Below are 12,955 nucleotides of genomic sequence, written 5' to 3'. Positions count from 1 at the left end.
TTCACAAATATAGTCCCTAGTGTTGACAGTGGGTTACTTGCCATTAATTTTTATACCCCTTCCAAATTTATTTCTCCATGCTTAATGCCTTAAATTGCAAGAAGGGGGGGAAATTACACTGTAAAAATATTTGGGTCCAGAATTTTGAAGGAAAGTAGTAATTTGGTCCAGCTGAAAAAGGTTAAAAATTAGCACTTCGGAAGCTGTCAAAAGATTTCAAGACGCCCCTAACATAAAATTTTCCATATTTTGAGTTAGAGCCGATGAAGTTTTCTATAATTTTGATATAATTTAATTGTCCCAAAAGTAGTACAACACACTGAAAAAATTTCTTTGAGACAGCGCAGGTGGGATTTTTTTTATTTTCATTTATGTTCTAAAAGAAATGCACTACGAAATAATTGTGGTCTCGGACCAGTTAGTTATACCCCATTTGGGTTCATGGCATACATTAATTTAAAAAGAAGGTGGAATACAGTACTCCATGTATACGACATGTAAAAAAAATAGCAGAAGATTGTTTCAGAACAGACATTTTTTAGAGAAAAAAATAGTTTGTTAGAACATTGTTAATATATGTTGTGTATTCAAAGAGAATTTAAGTGAAATCAATTATAAAATATAAAAACAGATTTTGGTTTAAAAAAAAAAAGATTAATTAGAATTAAGGTAATAGGTGTAAAGTACATTTGTTCTAATATTATTGCAGAGGAGATGAAAAGTATTGGTTTCCACTGATCAAAGCTATGTGGCTGGTTCCAACAAAAGAGATGCAGCATAATGTAAAAGCCATCCTTAAAGATACTAAATTCAAAAGAATGTGGAATTGGAAGGTAAGAATGTCATAATTTACTTTATGTATAATAAAAGTTTAAAAAGTTAGGAAGATGCCCTAAATGCTGATTGTATTTAAGAAATAGATAGAAATTAAAGAAAACTCTTCTTTGCATTACTTTCCACATACACAAAGATATATTGCAGAATACTGGTAGTAACCTTTTGCTTTTGAAGTCCTTGGTTACAGGTACTAAAAAATGTGTGTTTTAAATGAAGATTTAGGATAACAACATCTTTATTTTAGTACCGTAATTAACAACTCTCACATTGAATAGTAAAACATTGCTGTTTCAATAGTTGTTTGTTAGAATTCAGAAAGGTCTCTTAACAAAATGATTTTTTGGTACTTCGTACCAGCAGACAAGGGACAAATAATATCATCAAAATGTCTGTATTATTGCCCATTGATGAACCAGATGGTATATTTAGAATAATTTCAATTTCAGGAAAATATTCATCAAGCCAAAGAAATGATAGCTAATGTAGAGAAAGTAGATCTTCCAACAGAAGGAGATGAGTGGGAACAGAGAAACAGTAATTCGAAATGTGGGGATGCTGTCAGAGAACTCATTAAAATGTTAAAGTATGCTATCTTTATAACTACATAAAATGTATGTATAGGGATCATCATAGCCATTAAGTCAAGTGTTTGTCGGTTTTGTGGATGTATAGCAACATATTGATATAGGAAGATGTGGCCTGTGTGAGTGCCAATGAGACAACTCTCCATCCAAATAACTATTTATAAAAGTAAACCATTATAGGCCTTCAACACGGAGCCTTGGCTATAACTGCTGTGAATTTTTGACTTTCAGAATTGTTTTTTTTTTATTAACTTCCAGTTCACCGTATTAGTATATATTTTTTTCTTAACAATTTCTTAACAATGGTTGTATAGATGAAACAAGCATATTAATGCCATAAAGGTAAACTAATAAGCTGCCAATATGAGTGCTTGTTATTTTCATTGTATGAAGATTGATCAGTTGTTGATTGCCTAATCTTCAGTGGCAAATATTTCATTGTATGTTGAAATTTGATATTCATTTGTATTACAGAATACAGAAACTAGAACACCACATCATGCCAGATATTGGTAGAATGTCTATGACCCACATGGAGAAGGGAACTGTCCTTTCTAATAGTATGGTGACACAATATAGTGGAGAAATTGACTTTCAGGTACTTTATGCATGTGTATAAGTATTGTGTCTAAAGGGTTGCAAAACTTATATGTCCTTTATTTAAGTTATTAATAAAGATAAACATTGGTTTAGATGTTGGACTAACCAACACTAGTATATAAGAGTAAATCGAGATCATCATCTTCTTAGATGATTATTGTATTTGCTACACCTTTACAGAATATTACATAAAAATGATATAAATCACAATTAAAAAAAATATATTGGACAGTACAACAGACAACTCAGAACATACATTAATAATAATAGCCTGACTTGGTTCAGCCACAAAACATTTTTGGGTTAATTTGTTTTATTGAATGCACATGAGTCATTGTTCTACATGCCTACATCTAATAACACTTCAAACAAGTGTACTAATGACTCTGCTACTCTTTGTCAATTGCCCCATGCTTGCAAAAACTACATCTTATTTGGATTGAGTTAGCAATAGTGGGAATCCATACTTAGAAAGTAAATAATAAAGAACTCTATTTGAAAGATTACATATGATATGTCAAAGGTGAAAATTTAAGGATACAAAAGATAAAAAATAAAGAGTTACATAATGATTATGTGTTACTGAAACAAATATAAAATGTTACATTAAAATTCATAGAAACAAAACAAAAAAGATGTATTAGGTTACAAATAGCAAAAAAATAATATAAATTTTAGGAAATAATCATAAGTAAACAAACTCCTCACTAAAGTCTGACTACTTATAACTTCTTCTCCAAGTCAGCATCAGAAAGATTGGTAAAACTTCCTTTGATGCTAAAACAGTGTAGTTAATTAGAATTAACTTTGTAGAAATGTACAGAGGTTATTCCAGAGATAGCAAAACGTCTTGAACCTCTTGTAAAAAATGTTGATTATCCATGGTCAGATGGTTGGTGTAGTGGAAATTACATTAAATTGTTTAAATGCTTGATAGAACCATACAAGTAAGTCAATATTATTGGGATCTCATAGTATTGTAAATATCTTGTGATAGAGGATTCTTATAGTGATTTCATATTTATTTTAAATATCTTGGAATAGAGGGAACATTTTAAAAGAACTTAATTTGTGTATCATTATGAAACTCAGTAATGCTTTTGATGCATAAAATATATTATTGTACATTTTGTCCAAAACAAAATCACAAAATGACTATCAAGATGTGCTTGATTGAAGAATTTAAATTACTGCTAATAATTAAAAGACTTTATTTCTTATTTTGAGTCAAAATTTTGTGAGGTAAATGAATTCACAACCTATTAGAGAAAGGTTAAGAGAAAGTTTGGCTGAATTAACAATATGCCAATTTTTTGAATCAAAAAAGATGTCTGACCTTCCAAAGGTTTTATACGTCCATCAAAATTTTGACGGGACGTATTATGGTATACAAATGTCCGGTGTCCATCTGTCTGTCTGTCCGTCTGTCTGTCCAGCAAAACATGTCGCACCGTAACTTGAGAACGACTCACCGAAATTTCATGAAACTTAATATAGTTGTTTCTTATGATGGTCAAATGATCTGTATACGTTTTGGTGAAAATAAGATTAAAACTTTTTTAGTTACGGCACTTTGTAACTAAAACAGGGGTGGTTTTTAAAGGCAGTGCTTTAAGGCCTGACTTTCAAGTCATGAGGTACATCTTTTCATACGCGACATCCAACAAAATCTATGTAGGGGGTCTTTTGGCCAGAAATAGATCCGTAAATGTTCAATTTTCTCCTCTCCTCTTTATGGTATGATATGGTTTTTGTTTCTTTCATTTACATTGGGAAATAAAGAAACGATCGATGTGTATTGTTCGTTTTAAAAAACTTGTTATAAATGTGTATTTTGCATTATAAGCAGTCAACCTGATTACAAACTATCATTATTTGTATTCCGTGTGGAAAGAGGTCGGGTCAATTTCGAGTGTTATCTGACATCTAAAGATTTTTTAATCAGTTCAGACGTTGATATAACAATGAAAGTTCGACTGAACATGATAAATATTGCATTTTCTATAATTCAAAGCAGAATTCGGTTTATGAACCAGATACATTTTGTACCGTAAGCGTTTTCAATTTCGTTAGTTATGTATGTTGTCTACGTATTATCCTGGTTCCCGCTACTACGTTCCGGGAGTTAGCTGTTTGATATATGTGTAACATTACGATCGGTTACCAGTCGATCTACGCGTGTATGTGTATATGACACTAGTACAGTACGTTCTACGTTGGTGTTGGGGAGAATTTTGATTAAATTCTAGATGCTCATAGAATAAGAAATATAATCTAAACTGAATTATGTACCTCCTTCTGAATAATGTATTGCAATATAAATATAAATCCCTTTTGACAAGAGAAATCTCACTTTTGTCAGAAATATGTTTTTCACATGTGCAAAGGTAATCACGTGTGGCGGCCATATTGGTTTGTTGACAAATTTTTGAAGAAGCCTCTAGAACTATGACCTAAACATTGATAGTCTTCCGAAAACGTAAACTTTATGTAATACTATTTTATCAATCATGATTATTTTCATAAATTTAAATTTTATAATTTAAAGAAATAAAATTATAACAATTACGATTTTAGATTAGAGATTTTACACAGACATGCTTTGATCTATTTATAGCCAAATTAGTTTACCTGTGTGAAAATGTAAATAATGGATATTAATTTTTTTACTAAACAAGTAAAGACAAACTATGGATGGAAGATAATAATTCACAGAATATTTCAGGACATTTGATTTATTTTAAAGAATATAGGATTTAAAAACTGCAAGTGCAAACAAATTTAATCATAACATAATCAGCTGATAATTTTTTAAGCAAACATCGCAAACATCGTGGTGATGTAACTGATACAAATCACTCTATCAATCCTCCAGCCCTTTCACATATTAAGGTTCATGTGGACCCTATGGCTAAAATGGCTGTATTTTCACCTCAAAATTTTCTCCGAGTACAGGAAAACATGTGCATCTGGAAAAGTTTTAAGGGTATCGGGACCGTTCGCCCTAATAACATGTTCGCCCTAGGTCCGTTCGCTCTGAGTTCGTTCGCCCAGAGTCCGTTCGCCCTACTATAAAAATATTAATAAAATATTCAGGGCATTGAAGTTGAATAAACTTATTCAGATATTTCTATGGTATATATATCATGTATATTCTTGAAATTTATGGAAACATTGAAATATTTAAAAGTTTATGGCTTGTTTATGATCATTAATTGTTCAATGACAAAATAATTCGGATAACTGATTATTGTGAAACTTGTCTTTTGATGGATTAATAATAAAAACAAATGTTTTATTTTGATAAAATATTCAGCTTGAAATTAATAAAACCAATGATGTACGAACTGTAAATTATGAAACGGATTTACAAGTTCATTAATTTATACTGCATACTTTCGTGATTGACTGATTACAATGATTTTGTTAACAAATATCAATAAAGATAAATACATTGTATTCCAGTATTCTACTCTGCAAATCAAAGGGAAAATGATAAATTGATTGCGGCAATATTAATATTCTGTCAATTTTTCAACAAACTTTAACATATTTTGTTCAAATACTTAAAATAATGCGACTAGACAACAATTAGAAAAAAATAATAATCAGGGCGAACGGACCCTGGGCGAACAGGTATCAGGGCGAACAGGTACTAGGGCGAACATGAATCAGGGCGAACGGACCTGGATTCAGTTTTAAGGCATAGCATGCCCTAGATAAAATAGAATTCAAATGCATTGTTTGATTTAGAAAATTCGTAACTTAACTGGATTTTGCCGTACACTTTTTTTCGTCTGTGCAGAAGATGATAAAATTTACAAACAGTTGAGTTTACCTTGATATGGTCCACTCCGGTACACAGTTTAAATAACAAGTTATTGTCAGGTATCTATTGTCCATCTAATGTCCATGTCAATTAAAAAAGCTCACTTTAATTTTTACCTGTGGGGAAGTTCTCAAACCTGTTTCCCAACTTAATTTATTTTGGCACCTTCTGGAGGAATGAAAAAAGTGCACGGCAAAATCCTGGTAAGCTTTTATTTTTCTAAAACATAAAACATATTTAAAATTCATTTATCTAGGGCATGCTATGCCTGAATTTTTTTTACAGATGCGCAGGTTTGTCTGTACTCAGAGTAAATTTTGAGGTGAAAATACGGCAATTTTAGCCATAGGGTCCACATGAACCTTAAGCAATAGATCTACTTATTATTGTAGAATATTCAATGAATAAAGATTCATCGGGTAATCAGATATTTTTAGCTGAGTATTTTTGGGTACAAGTCAAATCGACACCTGGTCAAATCGGCACCCATAGAAAGTCAAATCGGCACCTGGTTAAATCGGCATCTTGTCAAATCGGCACCTATTTAAAGTCAATTCGGCATCCAATAATATTTGATATAATATATGGGACTGGGACTATTATGCTAATTTATTGACATAATACTTGTTGTAACATATTATATTTTTGTATGCAATTTAAAAATCATTTAAAGGACAATGCACTATTCTTTTTTTTCACAAAGACCAACAAAGTGGGAAAATTCATTATATTTGGAACAACTTTTCTAAATGAGGGGTCATATATATATTAATAAAGAAGATATATATAAGTTTAGAAACATCACAAAATTCTTTTGACATGTTTAAATTTTTGAACATTTAATACTTAATAAATGCATAGTTCTTTGGCTGGGAAAAGTTTCATCAAATAATAAGAATATAAAGGTGCTCATTTTTAACAGCGGGTTGTAATGTTCTTCAAATGAGGGTTACCTCTCATTTGGAGTGTTGTTCCCAACCTGTTAAAGGTCAATCTTTGTGCATAATTCAAAATTGGAAATTTCAACAAGCATCTAATATTCTTTAATACACAAATAAATAAACCCTGGTCTGCTAGCTACATGTTCATCTTTTCTACCGATTTAATAACTAGAAACATGCAAACAGACTTAAGAAAAAGGCATGTAAGTTCATTATACAAATATGACACTTTTTCTAGACAATCCAGATCGTGCAAAATACTTTGCTAAAAATTGTAATGTTTGAAATTGTTGTTGCGCACTAAAAAAAACATGAAAACTTTCAAAAGTTGTTGGGTATCTATGTTACAAGTCTTACTATCTTTATGTCCCATTTATGGGCATTATGTTTTCTGGTCTCTCCGTTCTTCCTGCTTGAGGTTAAAGTTTATGGTCGAGGTATGTTTTTATGAAGTTGAAATCCAATCAACCCAAAACTTAGTACACATGTGTTCCTAATGATATGATCTTTATAATTTTACTGCCAAATTAAAGATTTTACCTAATTTTCACAGTCCACTGAACATAGAAAATGATTGTACGGATGGGAAATCCATATACTTATGACACATTCTTGTTTGAAGAAAAAAAAATACATCATAACGATAATGGAACAAAGCAGCCTGCTTTTATGGTAATTCAAGTTACCTTTTATTCACCTTCTTCCACCTCAGAGCAATCAGCTCTTTGATTTGTATCTGTTAAGAGTCGTATACTAAATATTATTTTTATATAAATAAATTTATATTGTGTAATTTAAGAACTTGTATTTTGCCAAAGGATGCATAAATGAAAGTGGTGCAATTCATTTTGCTTTGATATCACAGGCACTTGTCTCAAAATTTTTTTTCCCTACATATACCTTAATGTTAAGGTATATAGGAATTTTATTTTTTGAGACAAGTGCCTGTGTTTGATATATAGATTTGAATTACAGTTGTAAATGATATTGTAATGCATATAAAAATAAGGAGATGTGGTATATACATGATATTTAGTGGTTTTATCAAACTAAAGTGCATAAAAAATGGATATAAGCAGTTACAGGTACTACTGTACAATCACCAACAATGAGAAAAACTCATACCGTAAAGAGAATTTCATAATTTACAAGTAAGTTTTGTTTTTGCATTGCATCATTATCTTCTATTGTCATGTTAGTCTTAATTGCAAATATGGGAAGTGGTTAAAATGCTAATGAGACGACTATTATATATGACCACCAGATGTCATTGTTTTCTAAATGAAAAACTCCTTTTTCAATCATACCGGTAAATTACTTTACCATGTTTATACTGAAATATAATTTTGCTTTGAGTTAAAAAATATGGTCATCAAAAAAGTTGACATGTAACTATGCACATTTACCATTATGTTTCTTGATGTTCTTGCAATACATACAGTACGGTGACTAGTCAGTCTTTGTCAACTACTTTTCATAGGATGGGAGTCATTGAATATGTGTATATAATCAATAATTAAAAGACGTCTATTTATGTAAATAAGAAAAAAAAATCTATGTCTTAAAAAATTCATTTCGTGGCGAGGTACAGAAAATATACTGAAACAGTAGACTATGAATATAGGTGAACTAGGTACAAGAGAACTCTTAATCTTAAATACTACAAACCACCTCTGTACTATGGAAGATAATGATATACTATAGTATCTAGACTAGAAATACACACAACCTGTAATTAACTGCCTTTACAGCGCCTTCGCGCTTTGATTTTTCACATGTCGCACCGTATCTCAAAAACGATTCTTGATTATTGCTTAAAACTTTACACACTTCTTAGTTATATTAATCTTAAGATCTGTATACTTTTTGGTGATGATTCAAAATTTCATTTTTAAGTTATTGCGTATTTTGTAAAAAAGGGGGAGGTTTTTTTACATGTCGCGCTGTATCTCAAAAACGATTTATAATTCTTGCTTTAAACTTTACACACTTTTTTGCTATATTAATCTAAAGATCTGTATACTTTTTGGTGATGATTCAAAATTTAGTTTTTGAGTTATCGAGGGTTTCGTTTACATGTCGCGCCGTATCTCAAAAACAATTTATGATTATTGCGTAAACTTTACACACTTCTTTGTTATATTAATCTAAAGATCTGTATACTTTTTGGTTTTTATTAAAAATTTAATTTTAGTGATATTTAGTTTTTTGTATAAAAAAAAGGGGGGAGGTTTCACATGTCCCGTCGTATCTCAAAAACAATATATGGTTATCGCTTAAAACTTTCTCAGAAACTATTTATGATTATTGTATAAAACTTCCACACAAGACGTCGGGCGTATCATGTGCTCATGGCGCAGTTGTTTATTATTATTTATGAGAAACCATCAATTTTCCAGGTCATCAGAAGAAATACCAAATGAAGTAAACCAGGTTGTAGTTAGAATTCTAGAGTTTTGTATGGAAGATGACAGAGAGATGATCCGTATAGAGGATGGAAGACAAACCATTTGGGGAGTTCTTATACAACTTTCTATTATGTTTATTGCTAAGGTAAAAGGATTCATGTCAACCAATAAGTTAGTAAAATTTAGTATTTAAAAGCAATAATTTCAAGAATAATGATCGATAATAACTTTATACTTTTAAACCACTTGTTTGAATTTTTTGCTACGGTGTTCTTTAAGTCAAAGGTTTCTTTAGTCACAATCTTTTCTTTTGTAAGTTTATGCTATTTAGCTTGTATAGTCCATTTTATGAAACCAGTCAATGCAACAGTTCCAGGAAAGTGGCTGTTTAGCATGGAAGTTGAAAAAATTATATATATTTTTAGCTCACCTGGCCCGAAGGGCCAAGTGAGCTTTTCTCATCACTTGGCGTCCGGCGTCCTGCGTCCATCGTCGTCCGGCGTCGTTAACTTTTACAAAAATCTTCTCCTCTGAAACTGCTGGGCCAAATTAATCCAAACTTGGCCATAATCATCATTGGGGTATTTATTTTAAAAATTGTGTGGCGTGACCCCGCCAACCAACCAAGATGGCCGTCACGGCTAAAAATAGAACATAGGGGTAAAATGCAGTTTTTGGCTTATAACTCAAAAACCAAAGCATTTAGAGCAAATCTGACAGGGGTAAAAATGTTCATCAGGTCAAGGTCTATCTGCCCTGAAATTTTCAGATGAATCAGACAACCTGTTGTTGGGTTGCTGCCCCTAAATTGGTAATTTTAAGGAAATTTTGCTGTTTTTGGTTATTATCTTGAATATTATTATAGATAGAGATAAACTGTAAACAGCAATAATGTTCAGCAAAGTAAGATCTACAAATAAATTAACATGACCGAAATGGTCAAATGACCCCTTTAGGAGTTATTGCCCTTTATAGTCAATTTTTAACCATTTTTTGTAGATCTCAGTAATCTTTTACAAAAATCTTCTCCTCTGAAACAACTTGGCCAAATTAAACCAAACTTGGCCACAACTATCATTGGGGTATCTAGTTTAAAAATGTATGGGGTGACCCGGCCAACCACCCAAAATGGCCGCCACAACTAAAAATAGAACATAGGGGTAAAATGCAGTTTTTGGCTTATAACTCAAAAACCAAAGCATTTAGAGCAAATCTGACAGGGTAAAATTATTCATTAGGTGAAGATCTATCTGACCTGAATTTTTCAGGTGAATCGGACAACCCGTTGTTGGGTTGCTGCCCCTGAATTGGCAATTTCATGGAAATTTTGCTGTTTTTGGTTATTATCTTGAATATTATTATAGATAGAGATAAACTGTTAACAGCAATAATGTTCAGCAAATTAAGATCTACAAATAAGTCAACATGACCGAAATGGTCAGTTGACCCCTTTAGGAGTTATTGCCCTTTATAGTCAATTTTTAACAATTTTTTGTAAATCTTAGTTATCTTTTACAAAAATCTTCTCCTCTGATACTACGTGGCCAAATTAAACAAACTTGGCCACAATCATCATTTGGGTATCTAGTTTTAAAAATGTGTGGCGTGACCCGGTCAACTAACCATTATGGCCTCCACGGTTAAAAATAGAACATAGGGGTAAAATTCAGTTTTTGGCTTATAACTCAAAAACCAAAGCATTTAAAGCAAATCTGACATGAAGTAAAATTGTTTATTAATATCTGCCCTGAAATTTTCAGATGAATCAGACAACCTGTTGTTGGGTTGCTGCCCCTGAACTGGTAATTTTAAGGAAATTTTGCTGTTTTCGGTTATTATCTTGAATATTATTATAGATAGAGATAAACTTTAAAATACAATAAATGTTGGCAAAGTAAGATCTATAAATAAGTCAACATGACCGAAATTGTCAGTTGACCCCTTTAAGAGTTATTAGGGCCCAGCCATAGGCGGGTCCCCCTATAGTGATCAGTCTGTCCGTCCGTCTGTCCGTCTGTCTGTCCGTCTGTCCGTCTGTCCGTCTGTCCGTCCGTAACACTTTCGTGTCCGCTCCATATCTAGAGAACCATTATGATTTCATACTTTATACTTTACATGTATATTAACCACCACCAGAGGGCGTGTCATGATGTATGTACAACTTCCTAGGTCAAAGGTCAAGGTAAAAAATCTTTGGTTTCAGTTGACAACCCTGTATCCTGTGGTGAAGATCGTGTCCGCTCTATATCTTGAGAACCATTATTATTTCAAAGTTTATACTTGACATCCATTTTAACCAACACCAGAGGGTGTGTCATGATGTATGTACAACTTCCTAGGTCAAAGGTCAAGGTCAAAAACTTTGGTTTCAGTTGACAACCCCGTGTCCTGTGGTGAAGATCGTGTCCGCTCCATATCTAGAAAACCGTTATGAATTCAAGTTTATACTTTACATCCATTTTAACCAACACCAGAGGGCGTGTCATGATGTATGTACAACTTCCTAGGTCAAAGGTCAATGTCAAAAAAACTTTGGTTTCAGTTGACAACCCCGTGTCCTGTTGTGAAGATTGTGTCCGCTCTATATCTTGAGAACCGTTATGATTTCAAATATTATACTTGACATCCATTTTAACCAACACCAGAGGGTGTGTCATGATGTATGTACCACTTCCTAGGTCAAAGGTCTGTCTGTCTGTTGGTCTGTCCATCGCTAACAAATTTGATCCACACTATATTTTGAGAGGACAGCTGTTATTATTTCATACTTTATACCTGACAAACATTTTCAACTTAACATATATATTAACCAACACCAGAGAATGTGTCATAATGTATGCATCCTAGGTCAAAGGTCAGTCCGTCGGTCTGTCCATCCGTTCGTTGTTCTTAACAAATTGTGTCCGCTCTACCTCTCGAGAACCGTTAATATTTCATACTTTATACTTGGTGGGTCATAATATATTGAAGGCATAATTCTAAAAATATGTGACAAATATCAATTGGGCAGCACCTTTAAACATATTGTTCAAACATCAATCCATATATCCAGAAGTCACCTTAGAGTAGTCAACAATGAGTTCACATCATGCAGTCATATCACTATTATACTATGAAAGTAAGTTGAGAATATTTATCAGTTTTAACTTAAAATCTTAGATGAAAATCACAGTGAGACTATGTAATAACTTCAAATAATGCTTCATATCAGATTATCCATACAACTTATTTACCCCACGTTATTGACAGCGGGGCCCACAGAGATGGCTCCCATCTCAATGATATCTAGTTGCCCTTTATAGTCAAGTTTTAACCATTTTTTCGTAAATCTTAGTAATCTTTTACAAAAATCTTCTCTGAAACTACTGGGCCAAGTTAACTATAGATAGAGATAATTGTAAGCAGCTAGAATGTTCAGTAAAGTAAGATGAACAAACACATCACCATCACCAAAACACAATTTTGTCATGAATCCATCTACGTCCTTTGTTTAATATTCACAAAAACCAAGGTGAGCGACACAGGCTCTTTAGAGCCTCTAGTTTTATTCATCTACCTATTTACAGGTAAATAAAACAAATTGAATAATTTTAGCATATTTCCCTTAATATTTGACAACACTTTTTAGCTCACCTGGTCCGAAGGGCCAAGTGAGCTTTTCTCATCACTTTGCGTCCGACATCGTCGTCCGGCGTTGTCCTCGACGTCTGTCGTCGTTAACTTTTACAAAAATCTTCTCCTCTGAAACTACTGGGC

General features: G+C 32.5%; 1 protein-coding gene across 1 annotated transcript in view; it reads left to right on the top strand.

Moving 5' to 3' along the window:
* The window catches only part of LOC143073259 (uncharacterized), a 43,102-nt gene that overhangs the window by 14,992 nt on the left and 15,155 nt on the right, over positions 1 to 12,955 (top strand). Inside the window, exons 10-14 of the mRNA XM_076248671.1 lie at positions 710 to 833; positions 1,284 to 1,420; positions 1,896 to 2,019; positions 2,835 to 2,968; positions 9,191 to 9,344. Of these exons, the coding sequence (XP_076104786.1) occupies positions 710 to 833; positions 1,284 to 1,420; positions 1,896 to 2,019; positions 2,835 to 2,968; positions 9,191 to 9,344 (673 nt within the window). The remainder of the gene's footprint in view (positions 1 to 709; positions 834 to 1,283; positions 1,421 to 1,895; positions 2,020 to 2,834; positions 2,969 to 9,190; positions 9,345 to 12,955) is intronic.

The sequence above is a fragment of the Mytilus galloprovincialis genome, chromosome 4 (genome assembly GCF_965363235.1).
Source record: "Mytilus galloprovincialis chromosome 4, xbMytGall1.hap1.1, whole genome shotgun sequence".
NCBI classification, from domain to species: Eukaryota; Metazoa; Mollusca; class Bivalvia; order Mytilida; family Mytilidae; genus Mytilus; species Mytilus galloprovincialis.
This window is presented reverse-complemented; position numbering and strand designations above follow the sequence as displayed.